The sequence below is a fragment of the Bufo gargarizans genome, chromosome 8 (assembly GCF_014858855.1).
Source record: "Bufo gargarizans isolate SCDJY-AF-19 chromosome 8, ASM1485885v1, whole genome shotgun sequence".
In the NCBI taxonomy this organism is placed as follows: domain Eukaryota; kingdom Metazoa; phylum Chordata; class Amphibia; order Anura; family Bufonidae; genus Bufo; species Bufo gargarizans.
In genome coordinates this window covers 151,904,280-151,930,361 of record NC_058087.1, presented here as the reverse complement: position 1 = coordinate 151,930,361, position 26,082 = coordinate 151,904,280, and the positions used below count along the sequence as shown (strand labels likewise).

The window sequence follows — 26,082 nt, the reverse complement described above, 5'->3', positions numbered from 1 at the left end:
CCGGATTGCGGACCCATTTAAGTGAACGGGTCCTGCGATGCGTGGTGCACACGGCCAGTGCCCGTGTATTGCGGACAGGTTGTACGCCGTCCTGCACTCATAAGATCATATGAGTGCGGGACAATAGCCCCGTGGGCGGCCTGACGTGCACAGCATTATTGTAATCTATGATGCGGTGTGCTCCCGTGCGCACAATCAATGCCGCCCACGGACCGTATATCTCGGAGGGCATACGGGCGTGTGCAAGAGGCCTGATACTGATGAACTATCCTGAGGATATTGTACTCCTTTGAAAGACCTTTCAAAGCTACAAGGAGGAAGGCAACCATTTCTGAACTACACCTGAATATCATTTGTGTAGGAGTGACAGAAGACATGTTCTTCTACTGCCAGAATAACCAGAAATGACAGAAAGTTCTCTACATACATGAGAAAGTTCTAAGAACTCCTCAGAATAAATTATCGTGTATGATGTAGTTAGATTAGCTGCTTAATAGCTGTGAGAAAGAAAAGCTGAAGAACTGAACGCCCCAGACTGGCATTACCACCTTTTTGCACCCCCCCCACTATCTCTTATGGTGGATCCTGTGTCATCAAATGTATTTATTTCAGATCCTGCAAAATTGTATTTCAGTTCCAGGTAAATGTTATGTTCAAGTGTAATGTGCCTTGTTCACCAGCAGATGGCAGCAGCAATGGCAGAGCTGGTTTCCCTAGAGTGGAACCTATCCATTCTAGCCCTCTCTTGGGAGGGAGGAGTTCCGAGTAGCCCCTGTATGGGGAAGCAGCAGGTCCTCGGCCTTGATGGGCGAGCCTGCAGCAGTCAGTCAAGCTTACCCCCTGTAAGGGGAAGGCTGTGTTCAAGTCAGCAGAGCTTGTTCTGCTCTATTGGGCCCAGAGGCCTAAGCTGAGAGCCTCCAGAGTCAGGAGTAAAGACTCCCTGAATAAAGACAGAGATAAAAACAAAGGTACAGATCAAGATAAAGACAGAGTTAGACTACAGAAAGCTAAGTTGCAGCCTACAGCAGAAAGCAAAAGAGGAAAAGTTCCTATATAATCCAGCCAGCATAGCAGAGCTGAAAGAGTGCAGATGCAGCAGAGCTGATTGTGTTTGCCTGCCAAAACTTATGCCAAAACCTGCTGATGACCAAGATAAAGTTGGAAGACTGTTCCTTCATGAGAGTTTATGCCAAGTTAAGCTGTAAACTACTTTAATACAAGTCTGGACTCAATTCATTCTGCAAATCCCTCAATTATTCACCCTATTATCACTGCTGCGGATGACCATGCTTGGGGTTCCTTGAAATCCAGGTAGGTGCACCGTGACAAGTGCAAAGCCACACCTAAAGGGACACTATAGGCCGCCTTTACACCACTCTGGCATTCCTACACCTGGTATCCACCATCATCTTCTACATAGGGGGACCTAGTCCCTTGTTGCTGAAATGCAACTGGCGTCATGACAAAAACTCTAAAGAATTCACATACCACCATAGAAGAGGCCCCTGGCGCGGGAACGGTCCGCTGCATAGTCAATACTGTCCATGATTAAAAAAACATGCCTGCTTTCTTCCAAAAACACCACCGCACCTGTCCACAGGCTGTATGTGGCATTGCAGCTCAGCCCTATTCACTCCAATGGAGCTGAGCTGCAATACCAGACATAACAGGTGTGGCGCTGTTTCTGAACAATAACATACATGTTTCTCTATTCCTGGCAAACACTTATTGCGTGGAAAAAAAATGAACAAGGTGTGGATTGAACATTTAAAAGGAATCCATGCCTCCCAAGTATCCCTCTTTTGGACAAACAGTCCCTCTTTTTGACCCTCTGTCCCTCTTTGCCCCGTAAATGTCCATCTTTTTGACCTGGGAAATAAATGTGCATTATTAAATTTACTAAATTGCTCCTTACTAAACTATCTGTATGGTTTCTACCTGTATATTAGACCTCAACTTCAGGTGCAATTGGGAATATGTATAATCAGAGGATTTATATGCTAATATTTAAAGGGATATTGATGCGTAAGCAAAAAAAAAAACTGCCAGGGGCAGCACATGCTTTAAAAAAATTAATGAACTCATCTCATTGGTTCCAGCCGCTGCAGTTCTTATGATGTCAGGTCTCCGCTGCACCTTACTTCCTGCTACTCTCTTGAAATGGCTCTGAATGGCGCTCAGTAGCTTACTGGCTTTAGCAATGACCCGCCTCAGCCAGTAATTACCATATTTTTTGCTTTATAAGACGCAGCCAATAATAAGACGCACCCCAGATTTTAAAATAGGAATAGAGGAAAAAATATTTTCAGACCTCAGATTAGCCCATCAGTACCCCCAGACCTCAGATCAGCACCCCCAGACCTCAGATCAGCCCATCAGTACCCCCAGACCTCAGATCAGCCCATCAGTACCCCCAGACCTCAGATGAACCCATCAGTACCCCCAGACCTCAGATCAGCCCATCAGTACCCCCATCAGACTAAAATAAAAAATCATCTTACCTGTCCTGTGCTGCGGCTCCTCTTCAGCTGTCGCGCTCCCATCTTCCTGGCCTGCGCTGCACTGTCACATGACTGTGTGCAGCATCGGGTCATAGTGTGCGCACTACATCCTGGCGCTGTACGGGGTCAGGACAGTGCAGCGCAGGCCAGAAAGATGGGAGCGCGACAGCTGAAGAGAAGCCGCGGCGCAGACCAGGGAGGGTAAATATTACCTGCGCTTGCGGCGCTTCGCTCCCCGCTCCTAATACATACTAGTGAGCACTTCCATAATGGAAGTGCTCACTAGTATTCGCTTTATAAGACGCACAGACATTTCCCCCCCACTTTTGGGGGGAAAATAGTGCGTCTTATAAAGCGAAAAATACGGTAGGTATTTCACAAGTGTTCCTCTTTGACTAAAAAGTTGGGTGGTATGGGAATCTGTCAGCTCTGAAACACCCCTCTTCCCAAAACAGAGTAAGAGGTGTATAGTGTAAGTGACTGCTGTGTCCAGTTATGTCATTTTTATCTTTATAGGCTGGTTGCACACGAGCGAGTGTCGCGCTCTGGACTCGCAGCGCAGCTCCGTTCCTGAACTTCCAGCACTGCCGGGATCACATAGCATTATATTGATTTATGATGCTTTGTAACCCTTAGGGGTCTGGAATGTATTGGATAACACTGACATGATGCTGTCAGTTTTAGCCAATACATTCCAGAACTGTAAGGGTTAATATAATGCTCTGCGACCCCATCAGTGTTGGAAGTTTAGGATGGGAGCTGCGCTGCGAGTCCAGAGCGCGACACTCGCTCGTGTGCAACCAGCCATGCGCCCCTGCATTCCAACATTGTGCTCCAATAAACCAGCAGTAAAGTGCATTGAGAGGACTCCTGAGCTCACACACATAATCCCAAAAATGACATATTCCGACTCAGTACCAGTTACACCATACACCGCTTACTCTAGTTTAGGGGGTGTTTTGGAGCTGACAGATTCCCTGTAATATTATTCAGGTCTCAGAAAAATATTAAGTAATATTTACTAAGACTATCATATTACATTTTGTGAATGAGCAACTGATGTCAGTAGATATAATGTCAGACGTCAAACGTCATAATCATGATTGTTTATGTCCTGAGATCTATAGAGCATAAGGTTTTATGAAGAAATCCAAGGCGCATTGACAAGTCTGAGCAACCAAGACTTTGGTCCCTGGATGTTGGTCCCTGAATGACTGGGACTGAACAAAGACTGGGACTAGCACTGAGTAAAGGAAGGACTAGAGTCCTAGGAGTGAAATGTATTGATATGTCTGTAAGCAACAAAGCAGGGGCGTAGCTATAGAGGGTGCAGAGGTAGCAGTCTCTACCGCGTCCAGGAACCCGAGGGGCCAAAAGACCCTTGAGCCACATAAGACAGTTGTAATATAGAAAGTGCATGATGGGAGGGCTCTGTCATAGATTCTGCACTAGGGCCCAGAATCTTCAAGTTACACTTCTGGCTGAAGGAGAGTGGTTAGGTCAAGAATTTAGCGTGGGGGGGGGGGCCCGTTTCAATTTTTGCCTCAGGCAGCATGAGGGCTATGTGCTTCCCTGCCCCTGGCTACAAAGCACTGAGGGAAGGGGGCCCGATCTGAACTCTTGCTCCAGGGCCCATGAGCCTTTAGCTACACCCCAAACAAAGATTAGAGCTGTGTTGGCGATGGTATTTACTAGGGCTCTTTATGGATGCAAAAATAGACCATAAAACCGATGGAATGGAAACGCACTGACGGCGTTAAATTTAGGTGCCATCAATAATGAAAGCAGACAAGTGTATAATTGACTGAATCAATCCAAGCCTTCCACACAGTGCACCAGCGAGCCTTCCTGCAGGCTCAGTAACTTATATAAAACACATTATCAGATATTCACGGGGGTTGTGTTTGGAAGAGGAAGAGAAAGCAGATGAACTACATACATTTTCAGAAATAATGAATACGCCAGAAAGCCCCTAGCAAAAGGCATGACACTTGACGTCAATGGCCTCGGTTTACAATATTTTCAACTTTCAAACCACATACAAACTCGGAGACATGTTGTGTGTGAATGGCTGGAAGATTCAACCAATCAGTATGTGATACAGATGAGGGAATCAATTCGAAACAAATCAAATTCTTTACAAATTGCTCAAAAATTCTGCTGCCGACGATTCTCTAAGGACAAACCAAGCAAAACAGGGCCAGCTCCATTTTACTGTGAATATTAGCAAGGAAAATGTTAGGGCGATGGGGGAGAGAATATAGAGGATCACATGACCCTGGAAGGAAGCAGGGCTTGCCCTGATTGGCTCAGGAGCGGACAGAGAGGTAGTGATCCAATCAGAGGGCAGGATTTTGGCAGGTCCTTCAGTCTGGGCTTGCTCATTCTGAGCTTAGCCTGCATTCTAGGTGTTGTAGGGACAGTTTAGGGACATATTTATTTAGGTAGATTGAATCAATGGGTAAAAAAGTCAGGGTTTTTAACATAGAAAGCAAAGGCTGGTCACTGTGGTTCTTTTTGTGTTTGATGTATGAACTGCAAATTCTACAATCATCAAAATCCTGCACTATTTTGCATTTATTCTGTACATGAACAGCCAGCCTTAGACTTTTTTTTTTTAAACCCTAAAGTTTGTACAGTTCATAAGAGTTTTTTTCTAGCACCAGCGACATACATTTTGCTGCAAATGCTGCACAATTGCCCCCTTTCTTTTTCTGCTACCATTTAGGGTCCATTCACACGTCTGTATGAATGGGTCCGGATCCGTCCTGCAATTTTTGCGGAACGGTGCGGACCTATTCATTTTCAATGGGGCCGCGGAACGGAAATGTGCTGTCCGCATCCGCACTTCCGTTCCGCAGCCCCACAAAAAAATAGAGCCTCCTCCTGAGGACGCAGAACGGCGAAACGTACGTCGGGGAGATCCAGAGCCTTAACCTTACCCCTCTAGACTGGTTCCACATTTCATCAAACGGTTAGTACTTTTAGACTTCAGCTCCATCAATTAGCATAATGCTCACTGGACAGGTGATAGTCTCTTTAATATAGTAACATGGGAGTTTGCTCCTAGTATAATGTTCCTAGTGCACCCCAGATACATATCTTCACAGAGTCCACCATAGTGCAGTGATCAGACCTTGATGATTCCTTTCTATGAGAATAGTCATATTTTATAAAAAGGCTCTTTAGCTATTAGTTAGCTTCACTCTAAAGGCTTGATACTACTTTTTCAATAAATTGTTATAAGTGATGTAATCATGTTCATACTTTGATTTTCTAATAAAGATAATATATATTTTAAAAATATTTGGGATCTTTGTGTACTCATTTAAAGGTGTTCATGTCCTATTCTTGTCAGCAGACACGGACAAGAAAAGGCATTTCTATTGGGGTGCCGGCCATGTGCGGTCCGGTGTTTTGCGCATCCGCAATTTGCGGACCGCAAAACACTTGCGGACGTCTGAATGGACCCTTAAGTATTTCAGTGCATCAGGAGGCAACTCCCCCAAAACTGCCTTGTCCAGATCTTCTATTGTGGTCAACTCAGGAACTGTGATGCCGCTGATACAGTGGGCCCAGGCTCTAAATGTATCAGACCTAGGCCAAGCTCAGAGGATGCTAGCTCTGTTTAAGTATCTCCTGTTTGGTGGTTTTTCACCACAAGCCCAACACATTACACCACTATGTGCAAGATCTGCAGGATCAAAATAATTCATAAGCAGTCAAACACAAACATAGGTACCAGGGCTCTATTATAGACCATGAGGCGCATCATCAGATCCAGTGGGAAAATACAACTGGCCAGCATTTGGAACAAGTCTGCGCTTCTCGCAGTCTTCTTTGTGGCAGCCGGCATGCATCCCCAAGCAGTACAGTGTCCTCTTCCACCTCGCCGTCTGCGCCATTGTTAGACATCAACTGCAGAATATGTGGCCATGAGAAGACCATTTGCGACCAACAATTAGCTAGTAAGACAGCTGTAGTAAATGTGGCACAGTTCCGCGCCTTCACCAAAATTTAATTTAGCAAGCATTATTATTTCTGGCTATCTGTCCGTAAAACGTGTCGTTCTGCTGATGTGGCACACTTCTGCACAGCAGGGCTGGATTAAGAGCATCATGGGCCTGGTGCTGAGGATTTTGCCGGGCCTTTTTATGGAAATATATACATAATCATTTAACATGAAGATTACTGTTTTCTAGCTGCTGTGGACTGTGGACAACAGCAGCTAGAAACAGTAATTTTCATAGAGCTGTGTTATGATTTATGGACACAGCACTCGGCATGCTTAGCCAGTCAGATAGAAGGCTGAGAGCTGTGTCTAAATAACATAACACATTAAAGGGATACCGTCACCAGGTTTCACCCCTGTTAGCTAAAAATATGCTGATGTTCAGGGCGTCTTCACGATTCCTAATGTGGGCTTATAAATGTCATCTGTGGGCCTATTTAGCTAAAAAACATCTTTTACTAACCTGTCAGTCAAACAAATAAAGTGCCCAAGGGGATGTTAATGGATGCAAGGTGCCGTCTGCACCCGCCGCCGTTCGTGCCCAGCGCCGCCTTTCCGGACTTCTGCGCCGCCTCCTAATCCTCTGTGCCGCCTCTCGCCCTCCCTCCCTCCCCCTTCCTCTGCTGTAAGATTTTGCGCACAGGGCTCTGCCTGATGCGCCGTGCGGACTTCTCCATTTGGCTTCTTACAGCGAAGTGCTCATGCGCCGGCACTTCGCTCAACCCCTGTATGCGCGAGATCTTACAGCAGGAGGGGGAGGACGGGAGGCGGCGCAGAAGTCTGGAAAGGCGGCGCTGGGCACGAACGGCGGCGGGTGCAGACGGCACCTTGCATCCATTAACATCCCCTTGGGCACCTTATTTGTTTGACTGACAGGTTAGTAAAAGCAGTTTTTTTTAGCTAAATAAGCCCACAGATTACATTTATAAGCCCACATTAGGAATCGTGAAGATGCCCTGAACATCAGCATATTTTTAGCTGAGGGGTGAAACCTGGTGACAGAATCCCTTTAAAGAAATTACTGTTTCTAGCTGCTGTGGACTGTGGACTAGCAGCTAGAAACAGTAATTTCTTTATGTGTTATGTTATTTAGACTGAGCTCAGTCTCAGCATGCTTAGGCTACTTTCACACTAGCGTTCGGCTGTCCGCTTGTGAGCTCCGTTTGAAGGGGCTCACAAGCGGACCCGAACGCTTCCGTCCAGCCCTAATGCATTCTGAGTGGACGCGGATCCGCTCAGAATGCATCAGTCTGGCAGCGTTCAGGCTCCGCTCCGCTCAGCAGGCGGACACCCGAACGCTGCTTGGCCGTGCGGAGGCAAATGGATCCGTCCAGACTTACAATGTAAGTCAATGGGGACGGATCCATTTGAAGATGACACAATATGGCTCAATCTTCAAACGGATCCATCCCCCATTGACTTTCAATGTAAAAGTCTGGACGGATCCGTTCAGGCTAATTTCACAGACATTTTTTTTGGACAATATAATGCAGACGGATCCGTTCTGAACGGAGCCACCGTCTGCATTATATGAGCGGATCCGTTCAGAACGGATCTGCTCTGAACACTAGTGTGAAAGTAGCCTTAGCCAGTCAGTAATTTTCATAGTGCTGTTATGATTTATGGACACAGCTCTCAGCATGCTTAGCCAGCCTTCTATCTGGCTGTGCTTCTTGAGAGTCACAGTCCACAGGCTGTTTCTGAGCCTGCTGAGAGCTGTGTCCATAAATCATAACAGCACTATGATTGCCCTGATACACTCATCTAGTTGACTAGTTGGAAGGGAAGGCATCTCACACCTGCTGCAGCCTGCCTCCAGAAGCTCCTGCTGCTGCCTGCTGTCTCCGACTCTCCGTGTGGTGTGGGCTGCCTGTGGCCGAGCGCTGTGGCTGTGGGCCATCACCGTCCTGTGCTGGCCTGGTCGAAACTGTGGTGCAAGAGGGATAATCGCAGGCACACTGAGTTCATATCTGGCGGGCCGGCATTATTTACAGGAACCGCACCAGCTGCTCTGACGTCCTGCCTCCGGATATCCGGCTGTGACGTATATCCGGTGGCAGTGGCAGGACGTGAGAGCAGCTGGTGCTGTTCCTGTAATGACGCGGCCTGCCGGATATGAACTCAGTGCGCCTGCTGTTATCCCTCCTGCACCATGCGATGCCTGTACAAATCTAAGAGGACTTTTAGCGCCGCTCCCGACGGCCTTTTGCCTGGCACGGATGGGCCTATTTTATGGTAGGGGCCTGGAGCTGCAGCTCCATCAGCCCCTACGTTAATCCGGCCCTGCTGCACAGTTACCAAAATGTAATTCATCAGGGATTGCAAGGCCAGATGTCTGTAAATATTGTCTCGTCATTATGCCAATTTTGCATGCTTCTGCGCCTTCACCCAAATGTTTTTTTCTGTATGGCATTTGTAATTTTTGCCAGCTGTCTGTAAAATCTGTGGCACAGTTTCACGCCTTCAACCTTATTATTATTATTTTTATCAGGCAGTAGTACTTTTAGCCATTGCAAAAATTAGAGAAAAAGAGAAAGATGAATATGAGTGCCAGGAGACTTCAGAGTGTCATATACCAATATTCAGGCCCATTGCAGCACTCTTGATTTGGGTAGAATCGATTCAGACAAGAATTACGTTTTTGGAATGATTCAGTGACACAAAACTTAAAAGGAATTTAAAAAAATTTCACTTATCTGTAGTATGTGTATCTGTCTGCTAAAATGCTTGTGGTGGGCCAAAGTTAACAACTAAACATATTACATTGTACCGATTGGTTGCCTAGCATTGTCTGCCTGCAGTACAGTATAGTGTACATGTACTGTACTGCTCCCCACCTGAGCTACATGTATTGTACTGCTCCCCACCTGTGCTACATGTACTATACTGCTCCCCACCTGAGCTACATGTACTGTACTGCTCCCCACCTAAGCTACATGTATTGTACTGCTCCCCACCTGAGCTACATGTATTGTACTGCTCCCCACCTGAGCTACATGTACTGTACTGCTCCCCACCTGAGCTAAATGTACTGTACTGCTCCCCACCTGAGCTACATGTACTGTACTGCTCCCCACCTGAGCTATAATTACTGTACTGCTCCCCACCTGAGCTATAATTACTGTACTGCTCCCCACCTGAGCTATAATTACTGTACTGCTCCCCACCTGAGCTACATGTACTGTACTGCTCCCCACCTGAGCTACATGTACTGTACTGCTCCCCACCTGAGCTACATGTACTGTACTGCTCCCCACCTGAGCTACAATTACTGTACTGCTCCCCACCTGAGCTACAATTACTGTACTGCTCCCCACCTGAGCTACAATTACTGTACTGCACCCCACCTGAGCTACATGTACTGTACTGCTCCCCACCTGAGCTACAATTACTGTACTGTTCCCCACCTGAGCTACAATTACTGTACTGCTCCGCACCTGAGCTACAATTAATATACTGCTCCCCACCTGAGCTACAATTACTGTACTGCTCCCCACCTGAGCTACAATTACTGTACTGCTCCCCACCTGTGCTACAATTACTGTACTGCTCCCCACCTGAGCTACATGTACTGTACTGCTCCCCACCTGAGCTACAATTACTGTACTGCTCCCCACCTGTGCTACATGTACTGTACTGCTCCCCACCTGAGCTACAATTACTGTACTGCTCCGCACCTGAGCTACAACTACTGTACTGCTCCCCACCTGAGCTACAATTACTGTACTGCTTCCCACCTGAGCTACATGTACTGTACTGCTCCCCACCTGAGCTACAATTACTGTACTGCTCCCCACCTGTGCTACAATTACTGTACTGCTCCCCACCTGAGCTACATGTACTGTACTGCTCCCCACCTGAGCTACAATTACTGTACTGCTCCCAACCTGTGCTACATGTACTGTACTGCTCCCCACCTGTGCTACATGTACTGTACTGCTCCGCACCTGAGCTACAATTACTGTACTGCTCCGCACCTGAGCTACAACTACTGTACTGCTCCCCACCTGAGCTACAATTACTGTACTGCTTCCCACCTGAGCTACATGTACTGTACTGCTCCCCACCTGAGCTACAATTACTGTACTGCTCCCCACCTGTGCTACATGTACCGTACTGCTCCCCACCTGAGCTACAATTACTGTACTGCTTCCCACCTGTGCTACATGTACTGTACTGCTCCCCACCTGTGCTACATGTACTGTACTGCTCCCCACCTGTGCTACATGTACTGTACTGCTCTCTACCTGTACTACATGTACTGTAAGTCTTTTCTACCTGTGCTACATGTACTGTACTGCTCTCTACCTGTACTACATGTACTGTACTGCTCTCTACCTGTACATGTACTGTACTGCTCTCTACCTATACGACATCTACTGTACTGCTCTCTACCTGTGCTACATGTACTGTACTGCTCTCTATCTGTGCTACATGTACTGTACTGCTCTCTACCTGTGCTACGTGTACTGTACTACATGTACAGTACTGCTCTCTACCTGTACTACATGTACAGTACTGCTCTCTACCTGTGCTACGTGTACTGTACTGCTCTCTACCTGTGCTACATACACTGTACTACTCTCTACCTGTACTACATGTACTGTACTGCTCTCTACCTGTACATGTACTGTACTGCTCTCTACCTATACGACATCTACTGTACTGCTCTCTACCTGTACTACATGTACTGTACTGCTCTCTACCTGTGCTACGTGTACTGTACTGCTCTCTACCTGTACTACATGTACAGTACTGCTCTCTACCTGTACTACATGTACAGTACTGCTCTCTACCTGTACTACATGTACAGTACTGCTCTCTACCTGTGCTACGTGTACTGTACTGCTCTCTACCTGTGCTACATACACTGTACTGCTCTCTACCTGTACATGTACTGTACTGCTCTCTACCTATACGACATCTACTGTACTGCTCTCTACCTGTACTACATGTACTGTACTGCTCTCTACCTGTGCTACGTGTACTGTACTGCACTCTACCTGTACTACATGTACAGTACTTCTCTCTACCTGTACTACATGTACAGTACTGCTCTCTACCTGTGCTACGTGTACTGTACTGCTCTCTACCTGTGCTACATACACTGTACTACTCTCTACCTGTACTATGCATACTGTGCTGCTCTCTACCTGTACTACATGTTCTGTATTGCTGCGTTCCTATGCTATGTGTAACTTGTTGTTCTTTACCTTTAGTATTTGTACTGTACTGCTATTTATCTATATTACATTTATTGAGCTACTCTCTACTTGCAGTGTATGAACTGTACTGCTCTCCATCTGTACTACGTGTACTGTACTGTTATCTACAGTATGTATACTACATGTACTGTATTGTTCTCTAACTGTACTACATGCACTGCAATGCTCCCAACCTGTGCTACATGTACTGTACTGCTCCCCACCTGTGCTACATGTACTGTACTGCTCCGCACCTGAGCTACAACTACTGTACTGCTCCCCACCTGAGCTACAATTACTGTACTGCTTCCCACCTGAGCTACATGTACTGTACAATTCCCCACCTGAGCTACAATTACTGTACTGCTCCCCACCTGTGCTACATGTACTGTACTGCTCCCCACCTGTGCTACATGTACTGTACTTCTCTCTATCTGTACTACATGTACTGTACTGCTCCCCACCTGTGCTACATGTACTGTACTGCTCCCCACCTGTGCTACATGTACTGTACTGCTCCCCACCTGTGCTACATGTACTGTACTGCTCCCCACCTGAGCTACATGTACTGTACCGCTCCCCACCTGAGCTACAATTACTGTACTGCTTCCCACCTGTGCTACATGTACTGTACTGCTCCCCACCTGTGCTACATGTACTGTACTGCTCCCCACCTGTGCTACATGTACAGTACTGCTCTCTACCTGTGCTACGTGTACTGTACTGCTCTCTACCTGTGCTACATACACTGTACTACTCTCTACCTGTACTATGCATACTGTGCTGCTCTCTACTTGTACTACATGTTCTGTATTGCTGCGTTCCTATGCTATGTGTAACTTGTTGTTCTTTACCTTTAGTATTTGTACTGCACTGCTATTTATATATATTACATTTATTGAGCTACTCTCTACTTGCAGTGTATGAACTGTACTGCTCTCCATCTGTACTACGTGTACTGTACTGTTATCTACAGTATGTATACTACATGTACTGTATTGTTCTCTAACTGTACTACATGCACTGCAATGCTCTCTACTTCAGCTACACATGTACTGTACTGCTATTTACATGTGCTACATATACTGCAATGTAGACATGTACTGTACTTCTCAGTGGCGTAACTAGAACTGATGGCCCCACAGCAGCAAATTTTTTAACGCCCCGCTCCTTCCCCCAGTACCCCCTCCTCCCGTGCACCCCCCACTCCTGCGTCTCTCTCAGCCAGGTCTGGCAGCCGCTCGGTCTTTTTTCTACACGTATATCCTGTATGTCATGTCAATGTATATATTGTCACTGTATATAATACTATTGTATAATACTGTTGAGGGACCCCTGACAATAACATTTTTCAGTCCTCCTCCCAAGTGGACCCCTTCTGAGTTTGGGCACCGTAGCAGCCTCTTCTCTTATTTCCACTATAACTATGCCCCTGGTACTGCTATCTACCTTTACGAAATATACTGTAAAGTTCTAGATCTGTACTGCTATCTACTTGTACTACATGTACTGTACTGTTCTCCTCCTGAACTACAGTACATCTGATATGCTGCTCTCTATCTGTACTACATGTACTGTACTGCTCTCTACTTGTACTACATGTATTGTACTTCTCTCTATCTGTACTACATGTACTGTACTGCTCTCTATCTGTACTACATGTACTGTACAGTTCTCTATCTGTACTACATGTACTGTACTGCTCTCTATCTGTACTACATGCACTGTACTGCTCTCTATCTGTACTACATGCACTGTACTGCTCTCTATCTGTACTACATGTATTGTACTGCTCTCTATCTGTACTACATGTATTGTACTGCTCTCTATCTGTACTACATGTACTGTACTGTTCTCTATCTGTACTACATGTACTGTACTTCTCTCTATCTGTACTACATGTATTGTACTTCTCTCTATCTGTACTACATGTACTGTACTTCTCTCTATCTGTACTACATGTACTGTACTGCTCTCTATCTGTACTACATCTACTGTACTGCTCTCTACCTGTACTACATGTATTGTACTTCTCTCTATCTGTACTATATGTACTGTACTGCTCTCTACCTGTACTACATGTATTGTACTGCTATCTATCTGTACTACATATACTGTACTGCTCTCTATCTGTACTACATGTACTTTTCTCTATCTGTACTACATGTATTGTACTTCTCTCTACTTGTACTCCATGTACTGTACTGCTCTCTATCTGTACTACAAACCGGATTCCCAAAAAGTTGGGACACTATACAAATCGTGAATAAATACTGAATGCAATGATGTGGAGGTGCCAACTTCTAATATTTTATTCAGAATAGAAAATAAATCACGGAACAAAAGTTTAAACTGAGAAAATGTACCATTTTAAGGGAAAAATATGTTGAATCAGAATTTCATGGTGTCAACAAATCCCAAAAAGTTGGGACAAAGCCATTTTCACCACTGTGTGGCATCTCCCCTTCTTCTTACAACACTCAACAGACGTCTGGGGACCGAGGAGACCAGTTTCTCAAGTTTAGAAATAGGAATGCTCTCCCATTCTTGTCTAATACAGGCCTCTAACTGTTCAATCGTCTTGGGCCTTCTTTGTTGCACCTTCCTCTTTATGATGCGCCAAATGTTCTCTATAGGTGAAAGATCTGGACTGCAGATTGGCCATTTCAGTACCCGATCCTTCTCCTACGCAGCCATGATGTTGTGATTGATGCAGAATGTGGTCTGGCATTATCTTGTTGAAAAATGCAGGGTCTTCCCTGAAAGAGATGACGTCTGGATGGGAGCATATGTTGTTCTAGAACCTGAATATATTTTTCTGCATTGATGGTGCCTTTCCAGACATGCAAGCTGCCCATGCCACATGCACTCATGCAACCCCATACCATCAGAGATGCAGGCTTCTGAACTGAGCGTTGATAACAACTTGAGTTGTCCTTGTCCTCTTTGGTCCGGATGACATGGCGTCCCAGATTTCCAAAAAGAACTTCGAATCGTGACTCGTCTGACCACAGAACAGTCTTCCATCTTGCCACACTCCATTTTAAATGATCCCTGGCCCAGTGAAAACGCCTGAGCTTGTGGAGCTTGCTTAGAAATGGCTTCTTCTTTGCACTGCAGAGTTTCAGCTGGCAACGGCGGATGGCACGGTGGATTGTGTTCACTGACAATGGTTTCTGGAAGTATTTGTGATTTACTTCTGGAAGGAGTGATTTACTTTACAGTAGCATTCCTGTTTCTGGTGCAGTGTTGTTTAAGGGCCCGGAGATCACGGGCATCCAGTATGGTTTTACGGCCCTGACCCTTACGCACAGAGATTGTTCCAGATTCTCTGAATCTTCGGATGATGTTATGCACAGTTGATGATGATAGATGCAAAGTCTTTGCAATTTTTCGCTGGGTAACACCTTTCTGATATTGCTCCACTATCTTTCTGCGCAACATTGTGGGAATTGGTGATCCTCTACCCATCTTGGCTTCTGAGAGACACTGCCACTCTGAGAAGCTCTTTTTATACCCAATCATGTTGCCAATTGACCTAATTAGTGTTAATTGGTCTTCCAGCTCTTCGTTATGCTCAAATTTACTTTTTCCAGCCTCTTATTGCTACTTGTCCCAACTTTTTGGGGATTTGTTGACACCGTGAAATTTTGAATCAACGTATTTTTCCTTTAAAATTATACATTTACTCAGATTAAACATTTGATCTGTCATCTGCGTTCTATTACAAATAAAATATTGACATTTGCCATCTCCACATCATTGCATTCAGTTTTTATTCACAATTTGTTTAGTGACACAACTTTTGGGGAATCCGGTTTGTACATGTACTGAACTGCTCTCTACTTGTACTACATGTACTGTACTGTTCTCTATCTGTACTACATGTATTGTACTTCTCTCTATCTGCACTACATGTACTGTACTGCTCTCTATCTGTACTACATGTACTGTACTGCTCTCTACTGCCCTCTACATTTAATGTACTGCCCCCTACATTAGTACGATCTTCTTTTCACATATTTTTACTGTATACTCTGTACAGTTCAGAACCCAGAAGAAGTTCCTGTCCTCTACACAGAACATGCTCCCAGCATCTTTCTCCGATTTATAAGGGTTTGCTTAAACCTGTATTAGTTAAGTCATTATGTTCCTTCAAATCTTTTTTTTTATTATTTCAGCTGGAATTATGAAACTTCAGTATCAATTACTGGTTTTCTACATGATTATGGTCTCAAGCTACAGTATTTTCCAGTTACAATGGTCCTTCCGGAACATCATAATATTGGAACTTGAGGAAGCACTATATTCAGTATCCTCGGTGACAAAAGAGAAATCACATAGTCCTATATAACCTATTGCAGTCCAACACACCAGTTTCTTTATTTAGTCTGCCAGTAAAATAACTCAACATAAAATACCTTTGACCTATAATGACATTATAAACCATGCACTGACTAATATTCTAGCAAGTGTTCAAGATTTAGCAACAACAACATAGTATGAAAAATGAAAGCATTATTGTGAGCTTATTAAAGCTGAAATTAGACGTTCAACCACAGTAGATGTTCCAATCTCATGCACATGCCCCACGGAACTTCACTTCCTCTTCTGAGTACATGGTGATCAGGTTACAAGAATGCACCTTTTTACACTGGTAATTCATAGAAGTGTGGAAAAAGTGATTCAGTGAAGGCGCCGTCAGTTCCTAGAATCCTTATCTATTAACCCAATGGACACGAACAAGTGCTGCACAGCCTCAGTCTCTTAAGATACATACAAGTAATAACAGTCATAAAAATAGAAAACAATATATTTTATCATAGTTTTATTGGGCAAAAATCACAAAATGTGCTTGCAGAGTTATATGTACCTGGCATATGAGCAGAGAAGGAGGTAATGCAAGTTAAAGGGCATCTGTCAGCAGTTTTGTACCTATGAAGCTGGCTGACCTGTTACATGTGCACTTGGCAGCTGAAGACATCTGTGTTGGCCCCATGTTCATATGTGCCCATATGGCTGAGAAAAATGATCTTTTAATATATGCAAATGAACCTCTAGGAGCAACGGGGGAGTTGCTGTTACACCTAGAGGTTTTGCTCTCTCTACAACTGTTGCACCCTCTGCACTTTGATTGACAGGGCCAGACAGTGAAAATGTCATCAAAGGACGTGGCAGTTGCAGAGAGAGCAGAACCTCTAGGTGTAACAGCAACGCCCCTGTTGCTCCTAGAGGCTCATTTGCATATATAAAACTTCAATTTTCTCAGCAATGCGGGAACATATGAACATCGGAGCAACACAGATGCTTTCAGTTGCCAAGTGCACATGTAACAGGTCAGCCAGTGTCATAGGTACAGATGCCCTTTATAGGAACTATCTACCATTAGAAAAACATGGTTGCCTTCTTCCAAAAACAGTGCCACAGGTATAACATCTTAAATCGGTTAAAGATGGATGCTTATTGCTACAACTACATTATGTGATTGCTTGTTTGTTATGTTGTTAATAAAGTACTGCTAAAAAGAAAAGGCAGCAAGGGGCGGAGACTTGCTTCACATGTACAGAAGGAGAGAGAGAGCAAGCTGAGAGAGAAGAAAGCCAGAAGCAGATGTGCTGAGATTCTGATCTTACTAAAAGGAGATTTTTTGTGAAACTCACCTGTAAAATCTTTTTCTCAACGTTTCCATTGGGGGACACAGACCATGGGTATAGCTTAGAGGTATTAGTAGGAGGGACACTATGCAAATACAAAAGAGCTCCTCCTCCTCGGGCTATACCCCCCGACTCCACCAGGAGAAGCTCAGGCGTTGCAAAGCAGTAGGAGAAGGAGACAAGAAAAAATAACAGAAGCAATCGGACCAAGCCTAAAAGGTCCAACCACAAACATAAACTGAAAAACCTCTCCTGCAACAGGCAGAATGGGTGGGAGCTGTGTCCCCCAATGGAAAAGTCGAGAAAAAGATTTTACAGGTGAGTTTCACCAAAAATCTCTTTTTCTCGTACTTTTTTCCATTGGGGGACACAGACCATGGGACGTCCTAAAGCAGTCCATGGGGTGGGAAAAAAAACATCAGCACCGCCAGGAGGAACGTCCAACGGTCAAACAGGAACCACAGCCTGTAAAACCCTGCGGCCAAAGACAGCATCAGCCGAAGCCAGGGATGCAGCTGATAAAACTTCGTAAAGGACCGTAAGGACGACCAGGTGGCCGCCTTACGTAGCTGAGACGCAGAGGCAAGATTGCGCCTTGCCCAGGAAGCCTCCACCACCCTGGTGGCGTGAGCGTCAATCCGAGCCGGGGGAACCCCACCATGAGCGCGATAACAGCCAAGCGGATCAATCGCGCCACAGTGACCTTGGAGGCCGCCAGACCCCTACGAGGTCCCTCGGGAACCACAAGGAGGAATCAGAACTGCGGACGTAAGCGGTAGCCGTTAGATACACTTCCAAGGCCCGGACGACAGCCAGGGAGTGTAGAGCGCGTTCCTTGGAGTTTGCCAGAGAAGGGCAAAAGGAGGGCAGGACAAGATCCTTGCTAAAGGTGGAAAGAAGAGACCACCTTGGGCAAAAAAGAGGGAACCGGACGGAACACAACCGTATCCTGAAGAAAAACCAGAAAGAGGCTACTGGCGGGAAAGAGCGGCCAGCTCCGACACCCGTCTGATGGGAGATGTGGCCACAAGGAAGACCACTCTCCAGGTGAGAAAGGTCAGCGAGACCTCTCTCAGAGGTTCGAAGGGGGCCGTCTGCAGAGCGCGCAGGACCAAATTGAGATCTCAAGGAGGCAAAAGGGGAACATACGGGAACTAAATGTGCCACCCTCTGAAGAAAAAATTCACAGGACCCATAAGAGCAAGGGACCCTTGAAAAAGGAAGGCAGCGCCGAAACCTGACCTTTCAGGGAACTCAGCGACAGTCCCATGTCAAGTCCGGACTGAAGAAAAGACAGCAACATCGGGATGGAAAAGCGAAGGGGAGGGAACCCCGAGTTCTCACAAAAAGTCATGAAGGCCTACTAGGTACGATAGTAATCTGGGAGGAAGCCTGCTTCCCCTGATCATGATTCTAACCACCGAATCCGAGAAAGGTTTCAACAGCCACGCCGTTAAACGAAGAGACCGTAGATTCCGGAGGAAGAGAGGACCCCGAGACAGTAGAACCTCCCTGTCGGGAAGAAGCCATGGGGCATCCGCCAGCATCCGAGCCACGTCCAAGAACCATGCGCGGTTAGGCCAATCTGGGGTGATGAGGACGGTCGGAATCCCCTCCACCGCAATCTTGCGTAGACCCCTCGACAGAAGAGAAGCGGAAGGAAGACATAGAGGTGGCTAAAGACTGGCCACGGAGACACCAGCTCGTCCACCCCATATGCCTTCGGACCTCGGGCGCGAGCCGGAGACCTGGGAGCTTGTTGTTGAACCTATGACAACATCAGATCCACATCCGGACGGCCCCACCTGCCACGCACGTCATTGCAGACACCCGGATGCAGAGACCCTCGCCTGGATCCACCTTGTTTCGACTTAGAAAGTCCGCAGCCCAGATGCCTATTCCCGGAAGGAATACCGCTGACCACACCGGAACGTGTGACTCCGCCCACAGCAGAATTATTATTATATATATATATATATATTTATATTTTTTTTTATATTTTTTTTTACTTCCCGCATCACTGTCCGGCTGCGGTCCCACCTTGATGGCTGAAGTAAGTCACTCTCAGCTCAAGGATGTTGATAGGGAAACGATTCCGTTGCCGACCAAACCCCCAGGATCGAGTGGGACCGGAGAACGCCGCCCCAGCCAGAGGCAGGCATCAGTGGTCCAGGAAAAGAACAGGAGTAACGATCTTCCCGCTGTCAGAATCATAGGGAGCCCACAAAAAAAGAGCTTCCTGAACCTGTAGAAAAAAACAGAACGCGTCACCTGCAGATGTAAGCGTACAGAGGGAAAGATCTCCTGTCGTGGCGACAGAGTGTGAGAAAAAACTGGGCATATGGTACGGCCTCGGAAGAGGCCACCACAAGACCCAGGACCCGCAGGTACTCCTGAAAGGAGAGACACTGGGGAGCGCAGAAGGTGCGACACTGCCATTTGGATCCAGAAGACCTAGTAGTCTGAAAGAAAAAAATCTCTCGGTCAAGGCATCCAAAAATTTCCCAGAAGGAGAGCTTCAGGGACGGGAGGAGAAGGATCGTGGAAGTCGATCAACCATCCGAGCTGTTTCATTTGAACAGTGATCCGGACGCTGTTCCAGGTAAGGCCGCCAAGAAATGTCCTTGGTGCGAAGAAGAGCCATGAAAGGCGCTAGGATCATGGTAAAGACCCTAGGGGCAGACGCTAACCCGAAAGGGAGGGCGACAAAAATACATAGAGTCGGCCACCCATGGCAAGCGCAGGAATCGCGGTCCATGCAGACAGGCATCCCGGAAGTCTACGGACGCGAGGAATTACCCTGAAGAAGAGAAAACAATAACGGAGCGGAGGGATACCAATCTAAACCTCCTTATCCGGAGGAAAAAATTTTGAGCAGCTTCGGATCCAGGGTGGGACGCACCGACCCCTCCTTCCTTGGAACGATGAACAGGTCTGAAAAGAAACCCATGCCCTGTTCCTCTGGAGAAACCGGGGTAATAATCCCCCTGGTCCAGAAGAGAAGAAACTGTCATCCAGAGATTCGAGGCGCAGAACGGATCCCCGGAACGCTGGATGTAAACTCTATCTTGTAACCCGACGTTACAATTCTTAGAGCCCAGGCGTCCTGAACATAAGCCCTCCAAACCTGTGGAAGTAGCAGGGAGGCCGACTGCGCCCTTGGACACCATAACGGCTGGGGCTTGAAGGGGGGGGTTCCTGCGGGAATCCTGTAGCCCCCCCCCCCCGGCGATGGAGCGTCAGCGTCCCACACTATCAACCCGACCTCTCTGTGCAGAATGACCGAGAGGACTACAATGCGGGTAACGAGGGAATCAATGTCCATGGAAGCCTCGCAAAGGAATTTGGAAGACTGAGACACCTGGAGAACCAAATCCGGTGTGTCAGTAGACGCAGCATGTTCCGTCATGTTCAGGTGGTGGCGCTGCAACCACACTTGGGGAGAACACTGGCCTAACGTGCCCACCAGAGATAAATGGCTCTTAAGAGAGAATCTAGGCGCCTGTCCAGAACGTCCTGCAGAGAGGAGCCGGTAAGGACAGGGAAGGCCGTGATCCTGGACACTGGGGGATCCACCCTAGGGGAGAAGACCAGCCCTCCCCACTGCTCAGTCGTAAAAGGATGATCCTGTCCCAGGTTCTGGGTATGACCGCGGAAATTCCTCATTGATAGGAAAAAACGCGGCAATCTACGGCTTCTTGGACGAAAAACAAAAAGGGGGAAACTCCCGCATAGAGGAGAATCCCCTTGGAGATTACAGGTGTCACGGACAGCCGCTACTAAGTCCGCCAAACGTGGGGAGCTTAGGCGGAGGGACCCGCTCCATGACCTCGTCCGAGCCGGACAATCCCCCTTCAGACCTGCGCTCCTTAGGGGGGGGAGAGTCGTCTGAACACATCTCTAGACATAGGGGGAAAACGGAGTCATCCAAGGATGGATGCTACCGCTTACGCTGCCTCTTATTAGTCAGGCGACCTCAGCGGGAACCACTGTGGGGAGACGGAGTGGTAGGGGCCACTGGATTGGCAACTGCCATACGGTCCAAAAAGGACATGGCTGCCTTGGCGACTCAGGCCAAATCAGCGGCTGCGCAGGACCTGGCAGATGCCCAAGCGGGTACCGCCGGCTCCGCCGGGACAGAAATAAACATTTTTCCCCTTTTTTAAAAAAAAGGCTGAAAGTGGTTTGAACTCAGAAAGCCTGGACTGGGGTAACAGCCTTATCACTGAGCTACCAGCTTGCCTTAGGAGCTGGGTTGGGCAGGAAGGAGATCCTGTCCAGGGCCAGGGCAGGAGGCACAAAAAACCAGTGGTCTAACCGGACCCCATTGGAGCCTGAGAAGGTGACTAGGCTTAGGCATGATAACAACTATGCAAGAATCTACAGTTGTAGCTAGAGAAAAGAAACCTTAAAAGTGTCTTCTGGGAATCGAACTAGAGATCGTTCACATCAGAAGCAAGGAATTTATACACACACATACACAGCTAGACAGCTGTTCAGAGAGAAGCAGATTGAATAGGGTTAAGATGCCATACCACACATACCTTTGTGGACCAGTATGGTGCTGCACATGAAAAAAAGAAATGGTAAATCCGTAAAATGACACAGCCCATTTTGGCTGACACTCTTAGTCCATGACTCTGTGTTGCTGTTCAGCAGGGGAGCGGTCAGGAGCGTGGGAACCTTTGTAGCAGACGGAGGAAGATGCCGGAGCGAAGCACTAGGCTCCGCCCCCGGCCGATAGAAGCGCGAAAAAATTGCGCGCTCCACTCCTTGTGCTTCCTAAAAACATGTCCCCCAGTGCCGAACACAGCAAGCGGAGGTTAAGAAAGCACGCACGCCTGCAGTTGCAGCCCAAAATCCTCGTTCTGTCCGAGGTCTCTGATGGGGCGAGCGGTTGGTGGGTGCTGCTGCAAGTTGTAGAAGCAGCGCCAGCTGGCGCCGCCAGGGAAAAGTCATGCCTCATAAATAAAAAAATAAAAAACTCAGAGGGAGCCGAGAGTCCCAGCAGAGAGATAGCCAGAATAGTGCCTCCATGCCCTAGAACCCCCGGACAGAGATAACACCCTCAGTTCACCCAGGCGGCCCATAGACATAAGACAGGGATGGGGGGGGGGGGGCAGAGAGCGATTGCAGTATACTTATCTGCTCCTGCAGTCTTCTCCCTCAGTTCAGGACCAGCAGGGTTCACCTCTTCAGACGTCTGACTCCAGGAGTGCAGTGCTCTGGATGGAGGGCAGCAGCAGGTGACCCAGGAGCTGGTGGGATGCCGGAGCTAACAGATCGAGCCCGGATCCACTTATCTTCTTGGGGGGGAAATGGAGGCAGCCAGGCAACGTCCCAAAGACGGCGGCGGGCACTCCACGGGGGACCAGGAAGGCGCCATGCCGACCTGTGTCCCCATCTAGAATAAATATAACAAAAAGGAGTAGAATCAGAGAATGTCAACCTCCTTCACCAGACACTAAGCAAAGACTGAGCTTCTCCTGGTGGAGTCGGGGGGTATAGCCTGAGGAGGAGGAGCTCTTTCATTTGCATAGTGTCCCTCCTACTAATACCTCTAAGCTATACCCATGGTCTGTGTCCCCCAATGGAAAAAAGTACGAGAAAAGTCATATTCATTTGTTGTGCTGTTATTTCTGAATAAAACCCTGTTGTTCCCCATGTTGCGCCTGATGGAGACCCGATTAACCCTCTGCCAACCGTGGAGAAAGCAGAATCCCTCGTTAGTGGCCTAGAGGGTCCAAGCTCCCCGTTGGCTGTGGTTAACATAAAGTAATGTATTTACAAAGTTCCTGAATGTCTTATGTAACTTACATCTGCATATAGGAGTAAAAGTATGTTCAGTGGACATACCCTTTAAGTGGAAAAGAGAAAGCAAGAAGACTTGAACTGGAATTTCCTATCCTACGCTATGTAGTGAGCCCTAACTGCAAGAGCACAAATGTTAAGCGTCATCTGTTCAGACATTACTCACCGTTTTCTGGATTCCGGCAATGTGTATTTCAACCTTTTTATTCATTTCCGCAAGTCTTACTTTTAAACTAGATGCAAGGCTTCCCAGTATGTTCTAAGACAAGAGAGACATTTTATTAATTTTATTAATTCATTCGTACATCCAAAGAAGATGGAAATGTTCCTTACAAAATGGAGGTTTCATGCTCTAAACCAGTGATGGCGAACCGTTTAGAGACTGAGAGCCCAAACGGCAACCCAAAACCCAACACGGCAATTTAACCCGAATACCAGTATAGTGTATCTTACATCTACTTTATCATTTAGCTATAATAGCCTGCCTACACTGTGCCTGCGCTGTTCTTAGTAAGCCCTGCGCTGATGAATGGCAGGAAAAGTCTAAGGCATATTGGTACACCATGGACTTTTTCCAGGGTGCGGGTGCCCACAGGGAGGTGTAACTCAGGGGTTTTACTATAATTCATAGGGCCTCATAGCAAAATAAGATGGGGCCCCACTACCTAGTGTAAGAATATTAAAACAGCAACATTAATAGCAAAAATTAGAGGTACATATAATAGTATCGTATATCAGAAAACTCACGTTGTAGCAAAAACCCACCATATTGTTATTCCCCACAAAAAGGTACAATGGTCTTGCACCGGATAGGCCCCCCAACCTCTGGGCCACAAGTGCTGTGGCTGCTATGACTATAGTTACGCCCATGCATATACTTTAGTTGATTAAACTGGAAAACTCATTTTAAAGATTTATTTTGAGCTATTAGTATTATTATTAATATAATGTGTAGCTGTCTCATTTGGGTGCAATGTGATTGTAAAAGGTTTCGCTCTTCTCATTCACTGGTGAGTTCAGAGAGTGAGTAAGGAAGGTGATTTAGAACATGTGCTTTATCTCTCTGCGTAAAATGACTTCTCATTGATCGTGGACACTGAGCTTGCTTGATCGTGGGGGGGGCTCTAAATTTAGCTGCGTGTCTCTAGAACTTTTGGTTATTTTCCTTTGTACGGGTCAGACCTACTGTATGTGCAGTACCCCAGAATAGGATACTTGCGAACCCGTCATGTAATGTTATTTGATATGTAAATGCCATGTAATGTTCCTGCATATCTCTGTATGGATCAGTCAGGGTTAACTATGCTAACTCAGCCCCTGCAGGAAGTTCGAGGAGAGACTTAGATCCCCCTCTAGCTCAGTAAGTTTGTAGTGTGTTGGCTGAGAAAGGGAGGAAAGCTACATATGCTCAGTCCCAAGAAAACCAGGCATGGTTTCCAGAGAATAAGGATTTCTAAACAAGAAAGTCATTGCTATCCAAAAGTACTTCAAAAATAAAGACCGAGAAGGTATAGAATCTGCATGACCAAGCACTGGAGTCAGTAAGATATTCGCTGTTTATAGAGACGGAAACTGCAGAGACAGACACCCTTCACACTTGGGCATGGTCCTGTGCCACCCCACTGGGAATTACAGCCACCATTGCAAGAATAATATTGCCAGTCTGATTTTTCAGAGAGAAACTTGGAGAGATAGAGGGAAGGAGTACTATAACCCCCATCCTGGCCTTTAAGTCTACATTGTTATCTGGGAATATTTGCACTGAGAATTGTTTGGAACTGTGTTTGATAACTTTTGAGGTACTACAACTCCCATTCTGCACTTTATTAAAGAGAGATGTTTATTTTCTACAATGACTCAAGCATTATTTGTGGGCAACATCACCTACATCTCCTGCCTTGCACCCATATAACACCCATAACACCAAAGGCATCCCAACTATCATCAGGCAGGAGCCCCAACATCAGGGTGAGGCCTAAGGCCGGGTTCACACATAAGCGTACCCGATAAACGCTGTTTACAAGCGTGCTTATCGGGCGTTTACATACGTGTGAGGAAACAAGCAAACGCCCATTGTCGCGCGTTCCCGCTAGGTCTATGTGCGGGTACGCGCTACAATACACCCCAAAGAAGCTCCTGTACTTCTTGGGGCATAGGGCGTTTTACAGCTGTAAAAACGCTCAGGTGAGAACCATGCCCATAGGGAATCATTGGTTTTTGCCTGTTGAGCGTTTTACAGCGCGTAGGAACGCGCTGTAAAATGCTCAGGTGTGAATCTAGCCTAAGGGAAGAAAGGGTGTGTGCTCCTATCACTGCCTGGCCCTAGAAAGCATCGATGACAGGACTGCCACTGTGAATGACAGTTGCAGCCACTACCACTCCCATCCTCTGCTCCCACTCCTCCAGGGCTTGTGACTTTAATACAGTACATGTCTCACATGTTTCATTTTTGAACTAATTGAAGATCTAAATTCCATAGGACTTTTGAATGTGATTATTTGCATCCTTTTTAGAAAAAATATACAGTGCGGCCTACATGAGAAACGTACTTTAATGGACACATAACAGCACGTTACAAAAACACATCGAACCCTTAAGTATACTTCACCTCGGCTTTGGCAATATTCTCTCCACATCCTTGGTAAGATAAACTTAGACTCTGGTTTACTGTAGAAAGGACAAAATGTCCTAATCCTTCTAGTGTTCTGTTAATATTCACATAAGTATCCACCGTGGCTGAATGCTTGGAATCCATGCAAGCTCTCAGCGCAATCCCCTTTTCCTCAGAACTTCCTAAGAAATAAATAAAATTGAACGCTCAGAGCAGTATCGTTCACAAAACATTAAGTGTTGTAAAATGATCCCTCTTTATGCCATAATTGAGATTACTAAGTTTAGCA

At 46.5% G+C, this 26,082-nt stretch overlaps 1 protein-coding gene across 1 annotated transcript in view; it reads right to left on the bottom strand.

Moving 5' to 3' along the window:
- LOC122945456 overlaps positions 1-26,082 on the bottom strand; it is a 200,344-nt gene that overhangs the window by 12,859 nt on the left and 161,403 nt on the right. The window contains exons 34-35 of the mRNA XM_044304524.1: positions 25,791-25,975; positions 23,349-23,441 (exon numbers count right to left, since the gene is read on the bottom strand). Of these exons, the coding sequence (XP_044160459.1) occupies positions 23,349-23,441; positions 25,791-25,975 (278 nt within the window). The remainder of the gene's footprint in view (positions 1-23,348; positions 23,442-25,790; positions 25,976-26,082) is intronic.